The following is a 23,785-nucleotide window of genomic DNA, read 5'->3' as shown; positions in this document are numbered from 1 at the left end:
ACCGGTACCGGGTATCGGCCTCGATACCACATTTTCTAAAGTACTTGTACTCGTTAAAAGTCCCCCGATACCGAGGACCGATACCACGGTCTGAGACCTGTCTATGTTTTAGCGGCATGTAAGGGGTTAATCACAGGCCCCGAGTGCCCGCCCCCAGGCCCTGGCTGCAGCTCAGAGCGGGGAGAAGGCGAGGCGAGACAATTGTCCAGAGGAGGCTCAAAAGGTAGCGCATTTAACACAAGCAATTTAATCAAGCACCTAAAATCCCAACACTACAACGAGTACAAAGAGTTTACCCACGCTTATTTACCCATGCTTATTAGCACAGAGGAGCATAGCTGATGCTATAGCAGTGGGACGGAAAATAGTTGGGCATTTTAAACATTCCGCCTTAGCCTACTCCCGCCTCGAGGACATTCAGGGACAGCTCAACCAGCCAATAAAGAGACTGCAGCAGGACGTACAGACGCGCTGGAACAGCACGTATTACATGCTCCAGTCCCTCATTGAGCAAAAGCGAGTGCTGGGCGTGTCCGAGCGTGAACTCCCTGACTATCTCACCGCTCACCAACGGGCTCTTATGGAGACGACTGTTGTCATCCTCGCCCCCTTTGAGGAACTAACTAAAAAAGTGAGTAGCTACAACACACTAGCCTCTGATGTCATCCCAACTGTGACTGTGCTAGTAAGACTTCTAAACAGACGAACAAATTTAAAATTAAATTTTGTATTTTTATAATTATTTAGTCTGTAATATGTTGCATACAACATGTTTTTCATTTTAAATAAATGTTCTTAATTCCAAACTAGTCCCTTGTTTGTTTGTTTTTTGTTAAATTATAGGACTAAAGCTGTTACCTGTAAATTTAAATCATGTTTTTATTAAGTACTCGGTATCGGTATCGGCGAGTACTGAAATGCAAGTACTCGTACTCGTACTCGTTTTCAAAAAAGTGGTATCGGTGCATCCCTAGTTGTGACTATTTCCAACACTACATATTCCTCATGATTTGTCTTCCACAGATCATTTGTATTGGTACTTAAGAGGCAGCTTTTTATAAAGGCCCCTAAGTGGAAGTGAGATGACTGGCTCCTGCGGCTGTAATGTGGTAAAGTCCCTTCCTCAGGGCGACCGTGAATGACTAATGATTCCTCAAGGAGGGCGTTTCGAGCGACATCAGCAAAGCAAAACACACAGAGAACCCAGCGAGTCTGTCTCCTCTGAACGGCCCACATCCACACATTACAAACTATCTGGAGGGGGGTGCCACGCCTAATGCAGACAAACTGAACAACTACACTGGATCCAGCAGAAGCAGGTCAATAGTCTATTAAGGGTAGAGGGAGGCTCTCTCAGTAGCCCCTCCTAGTTCATTCAAAGATAACAGGCATCAGAACACAGGGTTGCAAGCCAGGGCTAGTATCTGTGCTACCCTGCAGAGAGCTACTCTCATATCTGTCAGTCTGATAACAGCTGAGATCACTGCTGCAAGAGCCACCCATGTCCTGATAAGACACCAGTAACAAGCATCCCACCCTTCTTCAGCACCAACAGTAAATACCTGCCAGTCAGCTGCTTCACAAAATTGCTTTCCCATTCATAGAGAGGCCTGGGGCTCCTTGTTGGTCTACTTGGACTTTTTGTTATCAGCTCCAAATGCCTTTGAAGTCTTGGGACTAAGACTGAAGGGATAGTGTGTGTGTAGGATTGTAAGTCTTGTAGATTTCATTGATAATGGGCTCCATTGATCCAGTATAAAAGGGACATATAATCTGTTTGTGTTATGGTTTGACCCAGAAACTCTTCAGATTGTGTCAAGATGGAGAGGCAGTGACAAGTTAGCAGCTATTAGTGTGTACTTATGTACAGCAAGCTTTCTACACGTAGCTTTCACCTCTTACCTCCTCATAGTCAGATGCCTTGTGGCTGTTGCTGAACAACTGTAGATTCAAGTGCTTATTCTCGTGGAGGAAGTCTTGAAGCTCATTCTCCTAGGCAAAAGAGGCAGAAAGGAAACTGTTTAAAATCCACAAGTCACAAAGATTAGACCAGAGCACAGCACTCAAGCCCAGTATGTTGTTAGCAATAGCCCATGCATTATTCATCCAAAAAGACTGCTTGAGTTTCTCTTGTACGCTCTAGAAAGCATCGCTAAAAGAAGCTGCCACTTCAGCTGCTACAGCAGAACAATAAGAATGTCATAATAGTTTCTCATCCTCATCCTCATCTCAGATACAAAGCAATGAACAGAACAAGAAACTCAGAGAATGTTGTTTTTCACTGCTGCGAGCGTTTTGGAAGCAAACATGTATTCAAATACTACACACACACAATGATCTTTCCTACCAACTGCTTCAAGCTGGGAGTAAAAAAAAATCCCTTCATTGGAGAGAAGAAAAACTTAATTACATTCAATCAACAGTCGTGTGGCGTGCCGTGAATGCAATTTGCAGTGCCAACTTGAGACTTCCCTGAGATGTGCAATTTATAGCAGCAGCAGCAGCAGCATGTAGGCCAAGGGTTCTTCTTGTCTGGAGCTAAGAAGCTAAATGGCTCATGCATGATGCATTTACTGTAAATACAGTGCATCCTAATGGCCTGTGATGGAGAGTCTGCTCCTTACTTACTTATGAAGGATGCTTCATAAAAATGACCCAAGAGGTAAACTTGGAAAACTAACATTAATGCACAGTAATGCACAGTCTGCGTGACGTTTGTGGTACATGCACACCAAAACACAGAGAGACACATTTTCTTTCACGATCACATGGTTTTCTATTTATATCTTATACAGAAATGGCAAAAATAACAATAGCCAACACCGAAACTAATTTTTGTATTTGTTTATTCCCATCCATCCATTCGCTTCCGCTTATCCTTTTCAGGGTCGCGGGGGGCGCTGGAGCCTATCCCAGCTGTCATAGGGGGCGAGAGGCAGGGTACACCCTGAACAGGTCGCCAGTCTGTCGCAGGGCCAACACATAGAGACAGACAACCATTCGCACTCACATTCACTCGCACATGGATAGATTATCCAATTAACCTATCCCCACAAGCTGCATGTCTTTGGACGGTGGGAGGAAGCCGGAGTACCCGGAGGGAACCCACGCAAACACGGGGAGAACATGCAAACTCCACACAGAAAGACCCCAGCCTGATGGTGGAATTGAACTCAGGACCTTCTTGCTGTGCGGCAACAGTGCTAACCACCGTGCCACCGTGCTTGTTTATTCCCTTTTTTTAAAAATGTAATTAAATTTAATTAAAATTTCTTCACTTCGAGCCAAGGAAACAGGGAAGCTCTACAGCCTTTTAGCTTTTATGCTACAGCACAGTATTGCCATATTTTGTAGATCATATGATATCAATACATGGAGAGCAAATATCTATATTTTACTATATAAAATAAAAACAAATGGAACTTTTTAGTGCTGGAATAATAAAATCTATTCTTTTTCAGTTCGCCACACGATGCTGTTGTTGTTTTTTTGTTTTAAATGACATCAGCATATTTGATATTTAGTGTGAGAGTGGAAATTGTTCCAATTAAGATTAAGATATCGTGGAAAGAATCCAAAAAGCACAATGTGCATTTATATCAAACGTGTCTTGGATTTTTTTTTTCGGAAGTATGGGACAAAGCAGATGGATATAGCACATGGGATTTGCAAGGATAGTCATCCATCCCTCTTCTTCAGGGTCATCTTAGCTGCCGCGCAGACACCCTTTCACACTCACATACCACTAACCGCACTAACTGTGTTTGGAGTTTGGTGGGAGGAAGCCGGAGAGAACCCACGCAGACATGGGGAGAACATGCAAACTCCACACAGAAAGGCCCTTTCCAGATGATGAATTCAACCTAGGCCCATATCACGGTGAGGTAACCACCACGCCACTGTGCTGGCCCAGGGAGTGCTATATGAAAGTAAAATATTCTGGGACTACTACGAACATGAAGGCTCATCTCACGTGCCGCCATTCTGAAAACAGCAAATATTAAATAAGCTCAACTGAAAAAGCAGCCAACAGTGGGCGCATTTATCTTGACAAAGCTACCTCTCGATTCAAAGGGAGCTAAGAAAATGACACAATCCATCACCCAGTTTATTTACAAAGACCTGAATCCACATAGTTGTTGTAGAAAACAAGGGTTTGGAGTCCATGTGACAGCATTGTGATATCTTTTCATAGACGCCGCCATACCTAGGCTACAGAGAAGTTGAACATAAAGCTGGGGAAAGTTTGAGTACAGCAGAAAGGAGCGCATCAACTTGTGACACACTGAAAAAAGATAAATCGCAATATATGCTACTGCAATACTCAGCATGTCACAAAATGTTTAAAAGTGCAAAAATATTGTATCATAGGTTAAGTGTCACATTGTTGGACCCCCGCCTCTAACCGCTACTACTCTCTACACCTACTTATGACAATACTAGCGTGACATCCGATACGCAGTATAAATTAAAGTCACATATGTAAGACCATAGAAGAGAAAACACTGTCAAGGAAAAGCAGAGTAAACAACAGCCTGAAGACAGTACGAGAGTTGAGAGTGAGCTTTGCTGCTTTTTCATTCATTTATGTCACAAAAAAAAGATTCCACTTGCATCGATTGTGTCCAGTCAATTTTAATGCTTCCCGAACAAGCAGTAGATTGCATTGGCAATCCTATTCATATCCATTGATCCTTCAATTCGGTGTTAATATGGGCTGGCTGAGCCTCCAGGTGTTCCCGCTGAAGGACAAACAGCTACAGAAAAAAAAGCAAAAGCTGACATTTTGCCGTGCATACGCTGAAAGAACAATATACTGAAGCACTTTAGACATCCTGGTTTGTTGTTGATTTAAGCATTTCAATATGACTGCCACCCTCATTTAAAATCCTTTTTTTTTTGGTGGTGGTGGTGGTGGTGGGGGGGATTTGGACGTGACAACACACGCATAACGATGCAAACCAAATTGTGTCAAACACAGAATCAGCTGTGACTTTGTTCTATATTGTTGACGTGTTAATGCTTTAAACAGATCAGCGCACGTCATAATCCCTTGGCAAGATGCATTTTTACGGAGAGCCCGTGAGCCAAGCCGTGGAAGCATTTCAATGCAGAAAACAGCGTGGCCTATACTGAGCCGTCCTCTGCGTTATTCAGCTGAAAACCTGAGATTTCTGCTGAGATGAGATTTTCTTGCACACCAACACAGACACGCACACAAAGAACAGCAAGTTTAACTGAAAGGAGGTATTACAAAAAACAGACAGAGAACAAAGAGACTGAATTATAGGAAAAGCGACTGCCACACCGGACCACAGCAATAAGTGGGGGAAAAATGAATGAATGCATTCTATTTGATCTGGATAGGAGAGCTAGGACAGTTTCATGAATGATACGCAGTGGAAAAATATAATTAGGCCTTGGGGGCAGAGTACCCGGCTACTCCTACTCCAAATGTGCATTTGGTCCAGACATGCTCTGACTCAGCTTCGTGTGCCGCAGCAACGTGTTAAGTTTTGACAAGGCTGACAGATGAATCAACTCTGCCATTTAACTCGCAAGCAATGCAAACATTTCACCCACTAACTCTATATTCAGCGCCCTCTGTTCGATGTGGATGAAAGCATCTTATTCCTCTCGTTCAGAATAGGTCATTGCCAGCTGTCTAGATGTCCAGCAAAAGGAGAAAGCATATACTTCTCCTAACTGAAGACTGGTTCCTCATGACTTCTGTAATCTCTAATATTATTAGGAGGTGGCAGTAGGTATTGAGTTGTATAAATAAACTCAATTACAGTGTCAGAAATGTGCCTAAAATATCATCTAACGGTGTAGAACTGTGAAGATGACCGACTTTAAACAGTTGGTCAGCTTCACAGTTACACTTTTCCTTTTCCCCCTTACACTTGAATCTCTGCAACACTTTAACACACCAGGATTCCACGGACACGACGCAAAAAGCAAAATGAGCCACTTTCTGTACTATAAAAAAAGGAGAAGAAACATAGTCTATCTTCAAATTAATTTTGGACACCTAGAGTGCGTGCCATGTGTCCAAGGCAACATGATATGCCAATCGCACCTTTAACAGAAGGTGTTTGTGTTTACAAACGGCTCCTTAATGATAACAAAGCTAACCACAAAGATGCCCAGAAGATAAAGACCCTGGACTTATCGAGCCTGCCCGCCGTCTCCCTCAGCACTGATCTTCGATTATTGCGGACGCATATTCGAGCAACGCTGATACAGCTAATGCTTGTCGCCATGGTAACAGGCTTTAAATGCTCGCGGAGGCACGCTCTGCTGATGGTCTTTAGCTGTACACCCGATACCCAGGAAAGTAGAGGTGCCAGATGGCTATGACAGTGTTTACTGTCACTCACACACTCAGTGAGATGATGTGTTTATATACACGGCCGCTGAACTCACGATGAGGGGGGGCATTAATGAAAATGTGCAATTTCAACACTGGGTCAAAAAAAAAAAGAAGTATCAGTGTGTATTCCTATTGACACTGTTAAAAATTCGCCAACAGCGCAGGTAATCCTGCACGTTTGCGCTTCTTTTTAACATGAGATGTAGAGGAAACAGAGGAGAGAGAAAGAGTTGGTTTAGACCAAACAGGAAGTGACATTACTGTCAACTTGCCATCCCCTCACAAAAAAATTCCCTGGTCTTGTCTCTGTTTGCGTCGCTGTTCTCGAAGCTTGGTGGAGCAGGGGGAGACGAGAGCTGTACCGCAGTCTGTGGAGACCAGCCTGCCATTTCTGCTCGCCATTTGGGGACAGTTTGTCCTTTGGGTAGCTTCCCCTGGACTCAGCAGGCTAATAATGGGCGAGGAGGGAAGTGCTGCTGTGGGCAGGGACGGCGAGAGGAGGGCAGCAAAGAAAACTGTCCTAATGCAGTGTTTATTTAGGGCAGAAAGCCACACACAAAGACAGCTCGTCTATAGAGGGGGGGGCTCGGGGGTATGACAAAATGAATTCAAATGGTCCAGGACCAGACAGTGCCATTTAAATTACTGCCGAGTCCCTCGAGCTCCTACCTTTCATAGAGAAAAAATTCAATTTCAGGCCATCTGCACTAGTCTTTTACTACTCTCTTTCAAACACGTATACTTTTATTGTGGTGCCAAACTTTTTATAAAGAGGCTTTGATGTCTACAGTTATTTTTCCCCCAGCTCTCAAACTACAGAGCGGAAGAATAATGCTTTATCTACTCTCACTATCACACATACTCTAAAGCATTTTGCCTCAGAGTGTGTGGGTAACCAACTTTAACCACTGGAACCTCATAGCAGAAAACTTTGCTCTCTCTCAAACTCAACTTTAATGGACAGAAGCATCTCCAGCTTTGGCACACTGTGAAACAAACTGATTAGTCACTCTGGCTTGGTACCATCAACTCGTCTACACGTCCTTGCTGCGAGAAGCCGTGAGAACTCCTCATGCCTCAGGTACAGAATGTTTCTCCAGTTAAATAAATAAAATATAGCAGGGTAATTATTGCCTTTGCTGGTCACTGGTTATTTTATCACATTTGGCATTTAGCCTGGCCTCAATGGCAAATCCCACCACTCCCACCCCTCCTAACACCACCAAACAGTAAAATTAAAAACGCTGTCTCGTGTGATCTGCCTCACCCTCCAACACTGCACACAGTCAGATGAATTCGACTCGCTTTTCTCCAACAGAGTGGATCTTAACAGAAAAAAATTAAATACCTTTAACCTTCGAGACTTAATTTAAGACATCAGCACCACATTCGAATGCCAGCATTGCTAAAGTAAAGGTACACTGTGTTTGTTTTAATAGAAAGCCTCTCTATATAACTCCTACTAACCAACAAAACTGACTTATTCTGTGATATCATGAGATTAAAATAAGATGAATCCAGTATAATAAGATTAAATTTGTAGTTTTTTCGTTTGTTTGGTTTTTTACTAATCAGCAGGGCCCGTCTGTTTCCCTTTTTCTTCTCTTTACCTTTTGTCCTGAGTCAAGGCCACTCCAGCGGGAAGCAGAGTGACATTTCTGGGGCATTATGAGAAAATGTCCTTAAAGAACCACCAAGTGAAAAAGAGTTGTGTAACACATCTCTGACCTTTCGCAGTTGTGACCACACACACACAGCGCTGTGTACCTCTGTTCATTTACATCACAGCTATGTTGTACCGAGCGACTGCGTATACAAAAGAAGCCAATAAAGCCACAGCGTGAAGATACTACTGCACAAGATGCGCAGCATTTCTTCAGTTTGTGCACGATCACTCACAACAAGTAATTACTACAGCAATGTGCATCGCTCATTCTCAAATGTGGTCCCCATGCCAACAAAACCCAACCCACAGATACTGCACCCTGCAATTAATTGTTCCAATTTTTTTTTTCATTTTAGTCACTGCCAGGGAACCATGCTATCACTGCCACTCGTTTTCTCAAGGGAGGCTTGTGTGTGATGATAGAAGGCAAAGCTCTCAGGGTACAAATCAATTTTAGCCTCCATCCTTTTCATTCAGAGGCCAAAGTATATTTGTGGGGCACTTACCAAAGTCTGACATGTTTGATTCTTTTTCTTCACCTCTGCATCAAGCGCTTCACACTCTTTCCTTCTGGTGCTGATCTCAGTCTCCTGGGGAGATGGGGAAAAAAGCAGAGGACAGCTGCTTGGTTTGTCAGGAACAGAAGCTTCCTGAGAGGACTCAGTGAAACTAAACAGGAAGAGACTGAGCTGAGGCTTTTCAGCATTTAGGTGTGCGAGTGCATGTGTCGGGGGTTTGTGTGTATATGAATTGTACATGGGTGAGATTTGCAGAGATTATCTGCTAGAGATTACAAATGTTTCAATGTCAGGGAAAAGGGCTGAAATGCTTTGAAATGAGAGGTTCAAAAAACGTGGATAGAGGGAGTTTGGCCCCTAATGAATACTATCGTGAAAAAGATCAAACCAAAATCTGCTTAAAACTTCTGCAAATAAAAGCGGGGTTAGACCTTCTTACATCTATGAGAAGCTGCACACAGAGGTGCTTTAAACTAAATGTCAGCAAGCTCTCAATGGCGATGCTTGGGTTGCATTTGTATTTGATTTTACGTGTCATATTCAACACACATAAGTTAACGATCTGTGACGGGACTTTGTTCGCCTCATCACTAAATATGGAATGAAGATTTTGAAAATGTGGTGAAATGTTTAATGTAAAGGCTTGAAGTGGTTTTATCTAATGATGGAGTGAAATACCAAGAAAACAACTCCTAACAACTCCTATCAGCTTAAAAAGAAAGCAACTAAATTCCCCATCAATCTACAAGGCTTATTCAGATCTAAAACATAAAGGTGAAGAGTCTGAGGTATTTTAATCCTAGTGGGGGTTGTCCCTCAAACATGTGGTCATTGACCCACTGTTAACTATGTGCTTGGGTCATTACTACCAGAGGTTTGGGATGAAACCACTGTGAGACTTTGCCCCACCCTGTGATGTGAAGTACTGAGGTCACCTGATGCGAGGGACAACCCCGTCTAAGGTTTAAATACCTGGGACTCTCCACCGTTTGAGTTTAGAGCTACAAAGAAGAAGCCTCTTGGATAAGAGGTGAAATGCCTTATACTTAAAGAAGTCCAGCCACTTTCTTTTTAAGCTCCTAAGACTATCCTGACCAGGATCAACAAGACAGCAAGCAAGCTATTTATTCCAGCTCTTTTCTGAACTAAGGTGGTTCTGTCATACTTTAGGTCTGCCTATAGAACAAAATGAGCAGCTGTGGGTTAGACGTGGAAGCAACCCTTGGAAAAACCCAGAAGGTCATCAAACCAGGTGTTTATTGATATGCGCTTAAGTGTCAAAAGAAATCATTAATGGTACAGCAATGAAACCTGTCTTTGAGACAGGCAGGAGCTAAAGCAGACTGTGAATCTATAAGCCATTATATTTTTCCTATTTTTTAAATATTGGTAATTGTTGAGTCTATTGACCAGCTTTACAGCAGAAGCTTCTGCGTACCATAGCAGAATCAGAACAGGTGTAACTAATAACTATAATGAGTGCTGTGTTGTGCTTCAGGGTCTCAGCGGACCCCTAAACACACCACAGCATGCACAGCACAGCCCGTCTGCAGAGCGGCGTTGCTGACCTTCCTTCGCAGGATAAACACAGGTGTAATTGGTAACATTACTTACGGCCATGTTCCGTTTAGACGGCCCTGCTATTGTGAGTGCTGGTTTAACTAAGACAAAACAGACGTGACAATATGTAGGAAATCCAGATTAACCTTTAGGGAAACGGCAACTTTCTGTTCATGCTTTATCCTTTTTTTCCCAATATGAATTTTCTGACATACTCACGTTTACTAAGAAATAAGGAGACTTTATTTGATCCATTACTACACCTTAAGGGTTTTCTTGGTAAAAGCCACTGCTGTGATCTGGCACTAAGACTTGCACTGAAATTCAGCCCCAATTATTGCAATTAAATACTGTATACCTGTATGGTAGACTGCATCCCCTGTTTGATCGGGGAAATAAAAGGTTGAACATGTTTTCAACTTATGCCTAATATTTTCTCCAAATGAGCCGAGTGCTTGTTGTGTTTCCATTAGGCTGAGAGCCGAACAGTGCATTAGTTGGAATTACAGTGAAAAGAAATTCAACTTTCTTCACAATGTGCAATTTGAGCCAAAACATGACTTAAGTCTGGCGCAATCAATTACTCAGACTAACAGTGTTGTTCAGAGAACTCGTCTCCGCTCGTTTCTCAGTAGGGGCGCACAGAGAGGAACAGGATATCCCTATCAAGGCTGCCGGTGTGTTTAGTCTCATTTGTGTGCCTTCAGTCCAACACCATGGCGACCTTAGCTGGGAAGCTTGGATGCCTTCTATAGTCACGAGAGTACCCACAGTATTTTTTACTGGATATCAGGGTAATGCATAGCTACTCTTACGGTCCAAAATGCACGCCAGCTTTATGTCATCACCTAGATCCTCTGTTTACCAGATCACTGAGCTTTGAAGGAAGAACATTGCTGCTGTGGATGGATGTGTGCGACCACACCGAGGTCGTTATCGTTAACTAAAATAAGCTAAACACCAAAATAAGATGTGGCAAAACATTTTAGTTAACTAAAAAATTAAATAAAAACTATCCTTGTAAGAAAAAAAGGGAGAAAATAAAGCAGCATCTGTTGTTTAAGTGAAAAATTTACCTTGAATAATGAGGCATTGGTGGACGTGTTTGAGTCAACAGTTTTTAAAAGGTTCTGTGTTTTTATTGTAGTACCTGTGCTTATTTTCCTAAATCTTGCCTCTCGCATATCCTCGCCAGAGATTAATAACCAGAAAGACTAAAGGTAACACTGAAACTAATGAAAACTAAATTAAACCTAAACTGAATTAAAAACAAAAAGTCAATTTGAAATAAAATAAAAACTAATCAGAACATACAAAATGATCATAGCTCTATATCACACACTCACGCACAAACACGGGCAGCATCACACGCCTCTGAGCGAGACTAAAATGTGAGAATGCATGAATGTTTGCTTCATCATAGCAAAGCTCACAGGCTGCTTTGAGCTTGAATATATCCATTGAAGGCATTTTTGTTACTGCTGCCCTCCTGACCTGCTGTCGTTCTGACTCTATTTAATAAGACAGTGAGCAACAGGGTCAGAGAACAAGATGAGGAGGAGGATGAACAAGCTCTGACCCTTTTGTAACCCATAACCTTGTGGCATTTCACCCCAGGAAAACATCAGATTACTGGTTAAATCTTCGACCACTTATCCGTGATGGTGGGTGCAATAGCTGAAGTCAACACGCAAGCGTGCACCCAGGATTTCAAACGATTTAGCAGCCGTGTGAATGGAAAGAAATGGAAGATGAACCCCATTTCAAGCATAGAGTTCATGATTAAGTCCTGAATAAGGAGAAGATAGGAACTAAAATAAAAGTATGGCTGTGGTTATGAGTCTGTTATCAGTTTGTTTTTAAGTTTGAGCTGCAGGTGTTTTTCCGGGATTTTAAGGCCCTAAAACTCCAGAGTTCTTCTACGACTTCTTTTACACTCTAGAAATGATTCCCTGTGAGTGAATCACACACCGTTTCTACAGACAGCTCGCCATCTCCCATGTGGGCTGGTAGCTAATGTGTACACTTTGCAGAACCAGACGGCTACGGCGTTGCGCAAACTCACCCGATGAATATTTCACTCGCACGCATACAAACACACAGCTCGCAGGCTCGCTGAAGCCCATTTGTTTGGAGCACATTTGCCAGTGTTCAATTAAAAATCCCTCTGATAAAAGATTCAAATGGCTGCCACTGTGAGTAATGAGCTCCTGTATAAGTGAAGAGGCGTTTACTGCACAGCAGATGAAGATAGATGAGAAAGACCATTCCCTTAGGCTGTGTCTAGCATTTGTGCCTCAGTGGCACTAATGCAAATGCGTGCACAAAAGAGGTGCATTCACTACTCTACGTGTGTCGGATATACTACAATTCAAATTTTAAGGTTTTTGCATACAAAATCAGGTAATACAACCTCAGATGAATTTAAAACACGCATAACAAAAATTAAGCCATAGCGCAGAAGCAGTGGATAAAAATCTAATCACCATTACTGCTTCCGTAGGAATTAAGAGGATAGGTAGCAGCCAGGTGCTGATAATCAAATACAGTTGAGTAACTGATGATCAGCAAATGTGAGCACCACTATAAAAACAGAAGTTTTGGCAGCTTGCTGGTCTGGAGCATTCAGGTGTGTGTAAACATAATGCCAAAGAGGAAAGAAGCCCAACAGTGTGGAAAGGATTATAAGGGAAAACAGTTTGAATGCCATCAGGCTACAGGAAGCAAGATCATTCACTGGTGTAAAACATTTAAGTCAGTTGCTGGTCTTCCCAGGAGCGGACGTCCCTGCAAATTCACCCCAAGGTCAGATCGAGCAATCCCCAGAGAAACCGCAACAACCCAAGAGCTATATCTCTGACTCTAAAGGCCTCAGTTAGCATGTTAAATGCCAAAGTTCATGACAGTACAATTAGATAAAGACTGACGATGTGTGACTTGTTTGGAAAGGTGACGCGTTTACAACACAGAAGAAGTCCAAACATGGACGAAGTAATTTCCCCCCAAAATTAGGGCTGTCGGCGTTAACGTGGTCATCAGGATTAACGCAACCCATCTGGAGCAGAGTGTTAGGATGCCTGGGTCGTTGACCCAGGGCTTTTGAGTTTATTATATTATTTATAATTTCTAGTCTTTGGGTTTTCGTTAGAGTCATGTCTTATGGTTTGTCTCTGCGTAATCCTTAGTTGCTGTCTCCCCTGTCTGCTATATCCCCATGTCCAGTCAGTGTCTGTCTGCCCTGGTCCCATGTCTCTGTTCCCTCTGTTGTAGTGCCTGCATGTGAGTCTGTGTCTTTTGTTCAGTCTGTGTTATGTGTTTCCTGTTTTACTTTGAAGGTCTCTGTCTTATCTCAGTGTTCAGTTACGCTTCCTTGTCTCGTCAGTTCTGATTTGCTCCAGCTGTGTTTCCCTCCTGTTGTCCATTCCCTGATTGCTCCCTCTATGTATTTAAGCCCTGTGTTTCAGTTTGTCATTGTCGCGATCTACCGTTTATATAGCTGTGTGTTTTTTCAGTCCTCCGGTGTAAGTTTATTTTGATATTTCCAGTTATGTTCTATTTGAGTTTAAGATTAAAGCGGTTTTGAGTTTAAGTTTTGTCTCTGGAGTCTGCACTTTGGGTCCTTCTCCTGCCTGCACGCAGCCAGCACATAACACAGAGAATGAACAAACTTTGGACAAACTGCGCGAAATGTTTTGACAGAGACATTTCAGGGATTTTGACTCAGTCTGCGCTCCAGATGGGTTAATTATTAATCACGTTAGTCGTGATGACGGCGCGTTAACCCTGACAGCACTAAAAAAATATAAAGTCGCCAATTTGGGATTTATACAATACAATACACCACTTTATTAATAGAGCACATTTAAAAACCAACGGTATACCGAAGTGCTTCACATAAAAGACAGAAAATAAGACATAAATATTATAAATATTATATTATAGGACCATAACAAAGTACCACATATGCTAACAGGTCAGTGTCACTAATACACAGGAATAGCATAAAATGCATATCAAGTAAAACATGTTAAAAGCACAAAGCCATAAAAGATATGTATAAAAGGTAAAACAGAGTAAGTCTAGGGATCTGATACAGGCATTAACAAGCAGGAAAGGCAACGTTAAATAAATAGGTTTTTAACCGTGATTTAAATGATTGGATAGAATCAGACACACGGATAGCAATAAGAAGGTTATTCCATAAATCAGGTGCAGCCAAGGCAAACGCACGGTCACCTCTAGACTTCAGCCGAGATCTTGGCTGCACCAGGAATAACTGAGTAGACGATCTTAGTGCTCTAGCGGGAATGTACGGTCTAAGGTAGCTTGGGGCTGTGTTGTTGATAATTTTAAAAGTAAGCAGCAGTATTTTAAATTGGATGCGGTATTTAATGGGTAGCCAGTGCAGGTCAGCTAGAACAGGGGTGATAGAGGCAAACCTCCCAGTTCCGGTCAGAAGGCGTGCCGCCGCATTTTGAACAGTTTGCAGTCTATGAAGAAGGGCAGAATAAAGACCGAAATAAAGGGAGTTGCAGTAATCCAGCCTAGAGGTCACAAAGGCTTGAACAAGCTTTTCCAGGTCCTTATGCGGAACATAATGCCTAGCCTTAGAAATGAGACGCGGTTGGTAGAAACTAGATCTAACTACAGCAGACACTTGTTTATCAAATTTAAAAGAGCTATCCAGCAACACGCCCAAATTGCTAACAGTGTCAGAGAGGGAGCTGGCAAGGGAACCAAAGGCATCACAAAGTTGTCCACGAGAAATATTACTATCAAATATCACGATTTCATTTTTCTTATCATTTAAGATAAGAGAGTTTCCTAAGAGCCATTCTTTGACCTCACACATGCACTCTTGAAAGCAGTGCAAAGACAGAGCAGGATCATCAGCTAGTTCAAAGTAGATCTGTATATGGTCAGCATAACAGTGAAAAGTGATATTGTATTTCTCAAAGATTGCGCCTAGAGGGCGCATATACAGTTTGGCTTTAAACCAGATGAAAAGAGGTAAGCCGAAGGATGTAACCAAAGCAGTGTGTCGCTTGTCCAGACATATAGTGCGGGCAAAGTACCCAAACATGACTAACTTGCATGAGCATGTACGTGTCCACCAGTGAGTATGCTAGGCTATCACCAGCTTCTGCAGCTCCATCAACAAGCATTTTGGGCACCCTCAGAGGAGGGTGCATTTGCTTGCAGATGAAAGAGGGTGCTGTTAAAACAGCGCTATTTTGTGTTTTGTTTTTCTCTGTTGACTGCTTCTATTAGCTCCATCATTATTAGCAAACTTACTCATGGGCAAATAATTAAATAAACCGCCCTTGTAAAAATGATTGATAGTCAATATATTTGTCCAATCGGTCAACCCTAATATGTGCTGATATGCTGTGTGTTTAAAAATTACACAGCATATCATCTAAAGCAGGGGTCCCCAATCCCAGTCCACGAGAGCCGGTGTCCCTGCAGGTTTTAGATCTCACCCTGGGTCAACACATCTGAATCACATGATTAGTTCATTCCCAGGCCTCTGGACAACTTCAAGACATGTTGAGGAGGTCATTTATCCATTTAAATCAGCTGTGATGGATCAAGGACACATCTAAAACCTGCAGGGACACCAGCCCTCGTGGACTGGGATTGAGGACCCCTGATCTAAAGTTTGGTTTAAACTGGGTCATGCAACACAACAATGATCACAAGCAGAGCGGCAAATCTACAACAGAATGGCTGAAAAAGAAAATAATGAAAGTGCAGTCCTCAACCTCAATGTAAGACAGCTGTGTATAAAGTGAACTTAAGTATGACTGATAAAGCAAATCAATAGAAAATTAATCAGCCACAACTGTCCAGCTTCTCAGATGTGATCATCTTTTAGTTTGACAAAGTCACACCCTTCCACTGTAGGTATGTGCAGCTTGTGTGCATTTTTTGTTAACTTCAACTAATTTAAAGGGGGAAAACAAAAACAAATCAGCGGCACAGTAACCAGGACTGAAGTTAATCATTACACGCATATCTTGATTATATTAAATTACATTCAATTTACTTCTATGATACACTGCATGGCTTTTAGACACGTTGTACTGGATGGTTTGTGATACCCAGAGAATGTACAATATTGATATTCTGTTTTTTCGTCTACTCTCACCAACTTTAAGGTTAATCCATACAATTTTCAAGCATATATTATGGATTATCACAGAAATTTGTACAGTACTCAATGTTCCCAGCCAGCAAAGCCTAAAGTCTTCTGCGATCACAAGGTCTCAATAACATTAAATGGACTGTGATGAAATGTGAAAAAGACCTTCATGTTTCCTTCCTTCATTTAAAATAGGTCTACTGACTGTGAATGCATCACAGCAGCGCCTGTTTCTATTACATCAGATTATAACAACATTATAACAACAGTAATAAAACTGCTATATTAATGCTAATTAGCAAATAGGACAGTAAACATTAGAAATGTTTCACTGTTGATATTAGAAATGTATATTAAGAGCACCTCCACATGCTCTCATTAGCATTTAGTACAGTCTCTACTGCCAGCCCTGAATACAGCAGTCTGTGCTCAGCACCATGAAGAGTTCCCCCCGGGCCGACACAACCGCAGCATGTGGCTTATATACTATAACTATTTCATTTCTTTTGCTGCTGACTCCACTCCACTGCACTGCACAGCAACATCTCCACAAAATAAGGCTCACATGCTACCGTATTATTCCTGAAATGACTAATTAACACAGGAGGCTTCCCCCATCCTGTTCTCTGTGTTTCGTCTTCTGATCTTCGGAGCTGGGAAAGCTCTGCGTATAATCTCTAGTGAGCAGAGGTAACCTCATTACTTTCTTTTTTTTCCCTCTCTCGTTTTCCCTTTCATGCCTTGCCTTGTGTTGACTAATGATATGTAAAAGGGGTGAAAATCAACTTAAACTTATCCCTAACCGTGAGGTTTGCAGTGTACCCTTTGATTATGAAATGTCCTTGTTTGAGTACGCCCCGAAACACTTACTGTCGGAGGAGTCTGTGCTCCTGGAACAGAAACCTTAGAGCACAAGCTCCACTTGCAGCATCTCAGTAGTGCACCTGGCAAATTGCATGCTAGAAGGGTTATCCTTGAAATCTGAGCACAGTGTGCTGATTTAGTCAAATTTTAATAAGTAAATACAAGTCCCATGTGCCCCCAGGTCATGTATCTACCAAACATTTTAGTGCACTCGTGTGAGGTGAGAAAAAGTGGAAAGGTTTGGTTCCATCTAAGAAAATTCCCAGGGATGTCTGTGCAGCAACACATCTGCTTTGTATGTCCACATTGTGTCCACAGTCCACAGTCGGACATACCGACATCAAAAAACAACTTCCCGGTTTTAATCCAAGTCCACTGGTGCTCCCCAAGCTTGTTTTTAGGAAGAGGCACGAGTGACAGAGGATGGCACCGTACATGCAGCTGACAGCTGGGCATCTAACATCCACAATGAGATAATCTTCCGCATGTAGTGATCACTTTAAACAAAGCGGAAATCACAGCAAAGCCTCAGTCATCGCAAGTTATGTTATGACACGTTTTTTGTTTTTGTTTTTTCCCCAGACAAACCGAGCTGCAGCCAAAAGACAGGCCATCAAGGAAGCAGGAGGAATGTCGAGGTCTTTAACAGAGGATTCCCCTCTGTTACCCGATACGCAAACACAACTTTTACTTAGCATCGTTTAGTACACGACTATACTGCACTTACTCCTGGCCCAGAACACGGTAATCTAGTCCAGCACAGCAAGGACTTGTGATTTTAAATCATTTGAAATGACAGAGTAAGTTACATAACCCCTGCAGCTTAAGTCTGTGTGTGCAGGCACAGATGCTTGCATTCTACTAATACTGTACTCATCTGGCACCTGCAAGTGTGTATCGCTGTGTATGTTTGTTTGTGTGCAGTAAAATGCAGACTGAATGCTGAATCACAGATTTACAGGAAAAACAAGAGTAGCTCCCGGAGGTCTACAAGAACATGCCAACATGCGCACACACTTGCAAAACACACACACACATGCTCACAGGGCAAAAGAAATTGGACCCAGACCAGGGAGGTAGAGTGAAAAGTGAGATGAAAGGGAATCAGAATTCCGGCCTCACAGCGGTGAGTCTCTGCAATCAGGTCAAGTTTTAGTTTGCGTATACGTCCGTCCAGACTTGACCTTTGGCCTTCTGGATATCATCATTTAATGCTTTATTGCTATTAGTCTGTGAAAGAAGTGCTGCTGTTATTACCATATGAAAGTTAGTGAATGTCACATTAACAAAAACAATAAAAAAAAAAAGACTTTACACGACTGTAAAGATTTTAGCCAAACACGGACATAAAATAGCAATACTCTAAATAACCACATGAATTTAGGTGGCAATGTGCAGAGTACAGGCAATGAGGCCTACATATAAATGTGAATGTGAGGGGAATATGGGCAAAATAAAAAACAGAATTGAGGCACCTCAGCTAGGCTACTGCTATCAGGCATATTAAACACCTATGCAGCAGCGTCGGGAACAGTTCGCTGGTCTAAATTCCACTTTCTTTCCTTCCCAATCTCTCTTTTTTTCTAACTCACCACCATGAAACACGAGCCTTGGTGTGCCGGACAATCAGAAATGAAGCTGCCGCTTTCACCGGGGTCTGACCTCGCTGAGCCACCAATCGCTACCTTACCTGCCTGCTGATATCTAACGCACAAACACCAACAAGCAAAATACGAGGAAGACGAAGAGTGGAAGGTGAAATAACGCAAGCAAGGCAGGAGAATGAATCATAATGAATGAAAAAGGCAAGAAGATGAATTGAGAGTGCAGATGAGAGGCGAGCGAGAGGAACAAAAAGGATAAACTAGGATCTGTTAAGGTGAGGTAACTGGCACACGAGGCTAATTTGACAAAAAAAAAAAAAAAACAGGCTCTGTGTGTATAAGAGGCTCCGAGAGAAGACTGCAAAATCGGATAATCCCACAGCATGAACAAAAACACGTCAGATGAGACTTCTGTCTTAATGGAAACTAAACAATGACTCATGCATACACAACACACTCCTACGTAGATAATGGAGGGTCCTATCAGTTGCTCGGATATCTATTCATTTCCCATGTGACCATGCTGGATTTAATAATCCATTCTTTTAAAAAAAAGACTAGTGCATTATGGGAAAATAAACAGGTTTTATTTTTTTATGTTTTGGCAGCTGAGGCAGTCTCGATGACTTAAAGGCCACAGAGAACATCTGATGATCTGATGAGCACTGCTGCAACCAAACAAATGCTAGATGCCCATTGCTGTTGCCCACTCAGACACGGAGGCTTACTCATACCCAGCTGGATTTGCTGGACAATTTCTGCAGACTGTCATTCAGTTCACATGGTAACCTTCATCCCTCATGGCACAGCATTAAACTCCATATAACAAAAGACTTTTATCATAAATTGCATGGAGAAATTACACAGAGAAGACTGCGCTGACACATCATACAGTGTGATTTGTGAGCAGGAAGGTATTTTCTTTATATGGACTTGGGGACCCTGCACTACAAAGACAGAGCTGTGTGTTCTTATTCTATTCTCTTTTATTAGATTCCAGTAGACTTTTCAGAGATCCATGGGAATCAATGCAAATGCTTACAGCCGGCTTAGTCACATAGATACACAGACGCTAAATGCTCAAAAACAAGGACTCAACAAACAATGCTTGTATAGCTAGTTCTGGTTATTGCAAAGACTTACAAACATTTTCAGGTCAATATGTTGCTGCTAGAGGATGGAACAATTGTTTTTAAAGTCATTCAGCAACTCCATAACTGTACCAACACATTGCTCAAGATGAAGATGCATAAATAAGCAAATGAATAACAGTGTCATGGTCGTCTCAGTCAAATTAGAGTGGCCAGTAACCGTGCAGGTAGATTAGCTGTAGTCATAATGGACTGTTGGCTGAGAGGTCCAGACAAGCATTAAAGCCTCGGGAGGCAGTGTCAACATCAAAAACTGAGCAGGGGAACAAACACAGGCTACAAATAAACCATGAATCAAGGCACACTAATACGTGCAACTGTGCACACGGGAACTCCAGGTATTATCGAGGTGCAGCTAACACATTATCCACAGCAGAGGGCTCTCTTCATTCATTTTAGCCATTATTATCTAAAAAAAAAAAAAAAGAAAAGAAAGAAAGAAAAAGGAAAAGGTCATTGGCAGCTGGAAAAACAAACAACAAAAAATACCTATGTTTAAATAAAGCAGCAAACACATTTCAACAGCTATAAAGTGGATCTAGCCACAACAAAAGTATAAAAAGGCGAACAAGAGCAACACCACCAAACATACCAAAAAACCTTATCTCTGTGTAAAATAAAAAGAGGTAAAAAGAGGCTACTGCCCTTTCCTTCATGCTGTCATGACTATGTCAGAATCACTCACTCCCTTTCTAAGGGGAGCTGTGCTCTTACATCTGCGCCCCTCTCAGTCAGAAGCCGACAGAACGAGAATCTCGCAAAACCTGCCATGATCAAATTAATTCACATTGAACCAAGCTGCCTGTTTGTCTGCACACTTGGGCCCCAACCAGATAAGCTGATTATAACACAAAATATTACATGCTGTCCTATTTGTTCTGATCCACTGTTATCCTAGTGTCCCTGGTAATACAAAATCACTGACCTATGAAATGTCAAGGTACACTTAGATGGATAATTACAAGGTATGTGATCCTTCAGATCTAAAACCTGCGCACAAATAGGAGCGTTTATCATCAGTGGTGACAATTATGTCTAATAATTTTATGTGCTGAAATGACCAAGGAGTCACAGGGCCACAGGGCCTCCCTCTTCCACCCACTGGATTACGACATGTGCTCTGCGTTATCAGACTGCAGTAACACTGTGTGGATGCTGTTGTGATACTGTGAATCACAGCATTAGGGCAGCAGACTTTGAACAACACCCCGTGCTGACCAGCACGGGCTCGGATGGCGCATCCCCTTTTGTTTGGCTCAGTTTAAAGGTCACTTCAACAGAATGTAGTGATAAACTCTTAAATGATGCTTCTACACTGGTTTCCGCTAATTTAACTGTCTCCCTGCCCTCCAAAATTAGAGCTCACATAGTTATGGGCAAAAGGGCTGTCACCAGCTGAGGTGCCTTTGATCCTGTGCCAGAGACACAGACATATGCTGTTCCATCCTGCAGGGAGGAGCTGTACTGGATGCAGGGTACAGCTCTTCATTGGCTTTCCATTCATTAACCACATTTCAACAGCTGGCGACCAATTAGTTTGCTCTCCAAACTCCAAAACCAATATAATGAGAACAACTTCACTTTTGTATCCTTTGTTAAGGGGAAACAAACTTATGTTTGTGTTGGCAAAATAAAGTTTATACAGTGCGCATGTATGCCTTCTAGTCATGACAAGGCATGCATCCTCTAACACTTGTTTCCATTTGTCAGAGCGCTTTTTCTAACAGCAACAGGCTTTGACATATCTCATTCAGCTTACCGTCAAAGTTCATCAGTAGCTTGTGAACCCACAGAGGTGTTCATTAATGTGTCTTTAATGCTAAAAAAAGAACAACATAGATTGAGAGGGATAAGGTCATCCAGGTCTGATGTACAAAACAACCTCCTTTTGAACGCACGTATCAAAAAGAACCAACTTTCTGCTGAAGTGATTACTGTGAGCTGTCTGACTTGGCTTTTGGCCTCAGCAAAACCGTGCTGACTCTCTGATGTGAGCAGTTTTTGCATTAGGTTGTGGCTGAAATCCTGTGTGCAGTAATAGGAGACAGGTGGTGCCCAGGAGGAGATAAAGAGTGAGGTTCTCACCCCACAGGATCCTGGCACAATCGCAGCAGAAACAGACGCTCTTGTTTCCCCATTTGGGGGACAGTTTCTAACAATCATGCGCCAGAATACAGGGCACCCAATTACTCGTCAAACCTGAGTAGCAAACACAGGGACCTGCTGCCTACGGCGTTCAAGTGCCAAACACAGTGGTCACATGCAGAAACTGGATAATGCATACACTGGGCAGATACTATACTCAATTCAGTTCAGTTGCTAGTCGCTTTGCTTTTGCAGACTAATTATGTAAGTTAAGCTTTAAGAAAGTGAGCAGGCGAGAAGTTAAAGAAAAAGACTAAAGAGATCAAGTAGATTAGTAAAAGTACTGTGTGTGTAAAAGCAACATTAGCAGTGCTGTGAGGCTGTATCAAATTATATCAAATATCAAACTTTATTATCTGCGTGCGTTAGCACTCCTAACTGCTTCTTAGCAAGTACAAGTAAGGCTGGAAATGTCACTGAGAATTTGATTAGTGTTGTAGACGTGTGCTCTAAGAACTAACATTTACATATATACATCATGCTCCTTTGATCTTTTGTTCTTTGTAATAAATGAATAAATCAAAACAGCAATAGTTAGCCAGCAATCTGACTCATTTTTTTGAATACAAAAATTATCATGTCAGTGGTGTCTTCTAATTAAGCAGCTCATTAAAAAAAAGAAAAACAACCTCACGCTTGTATCCAGAGCACGAAGCAGACAAAATGTTACCCGCAGTAAGAAGATCGATAAATCAAGCTTTGTTCGCAGAGTGCAAGGAAAAATACTTCATCACAAATAAAGAATGTGATAAATAAAAAAAATGCAAGACTCAAGAAAAGTACCCTCTAAAGCCAGTTATCCAGCAGTCTCTGAGGACAGCCTCTGAGGACACGCAGGGTTTTCTAAACCATTTCAGCTCGAGAACTAAGGTTAAAGGTTTTGAGCAGCTTATGATACATCAGCTTTTCACAGTGGATTATGGAAAAACAATCTAAACTACTGATAGACCTCAAAAGTTTGCAAAAACTACCTGAAGAGCTACCTGAAGTCACAGTGCTCAAAGTCACTTGACCTCAATCCTTGTGAACATTAATCAGCATTTCTTTTTATATATGTATGTTTTGGCCTTTTTATTCTTGTTGATAGGAGAGTGTAGAGAAGACAGGAAAACTGGGAGAAAGACATGCAGTAAACCTCCTCAGGGCAGATTTGAACCCAGCCACTCTGCATTAGTCTTATGGAATAGAAGTGACCAGCTCTACTAAGTAAGCTATACTGGCACCCCCTCTGAACATTCATGACATCACCAACAAATGAAAACAAACCATGATGTGTCAAATAGATATGCAAGTAATTTGTCAGTGAGGAGGGAAATCTGTTTTGCGTCATAGTAGCGTGACATTTTACTCACACTGCAGCCCTTTGATGATTACACTGGTTGTTCCTATTGCAATGGTGATCAAGCTAAGCTTTCATCAGAAACGCAGATGGAAGAGATTCTAAACTAATGCATAAAGGCTGGAAAAATAGCCTTCATCATTATATTGCTCTGCATTTTACCTTGGTATCGAAGTCAAAATCCATCTATCTGCATTTAATCTTCAGTTATTCATAATCTCTGGCTCTCTTCTACAGCTTATCTTTTGTCCCGTCTGTCTTCCTGATGGTAGACGGCTAATTCTGCAGCAGGTTTCTTCCTGTTAAAAGGAAGTTTTTCCTTCCCACTGTCTCCAATTGCTTTCTCAAAGGGTTTGATTATTGGGGTTTTCTTTATATTTTTTGTGGGATCTTTACCTTAAAATACAAAGCAACTTG

At 42.0% G+C, this 23,785-nt stretch overlaps 1 protein-coding gene across 4 annotated transcripts in view; it reads right to left on the bottom strand.

The window, feature by feature from the left end:
- The window catches only part of rimbp2b (RIMS binding protein 2b), a 98,917-nt gene that overhangs the window by 36,433 nt on the left and 38,699 nt on the right, over positions 1–23,785 (bottom strand). For 2 of the 4 annotated variants that reach the window (XM_006803141.3, XM_087849012.1), the window contains exons 2-3: positions 8,549–8,632; positions 1,903–1,992 (exon numbers count right to left, since the gene is read on the bottom strand). Coding sequence is in view for 1 of the 4 variants with exons in the window: in XM_087849012.1 (XP_087705138.1) it covers positions 1,903–1,992; positions 8,549–8,632 (174 nt within the window). In the remaining 3 variants the exon portion in view is untranslated. The remainder of the gene's footprint in view (positions 1–1,902; positions 1,993–8,548; positions 8,633–23,785) is intronic. The other 2 variants (XM_087849011.1, XM_087849010.1) reach the window with 1 other exon arrangement.

This window comes from Neolamprologus brichardi, chromosome 12 (assembly GCF_056152115.1).
Source record: "Neolamprologus brichardi isolate AB-2024 chromosome 12, ASM5615211v1, whole genome shotgun sequence".
Lineage (NCBI taxonomy): Eukaryota > Metazoa > Chordata > Actinopteri > Cichliformes > Cichlidae > Neolamprologus > Neolamprologus brichardi.
This window is presented reverse-complemented; position numbering and strand designations above follow the sequence as displayed.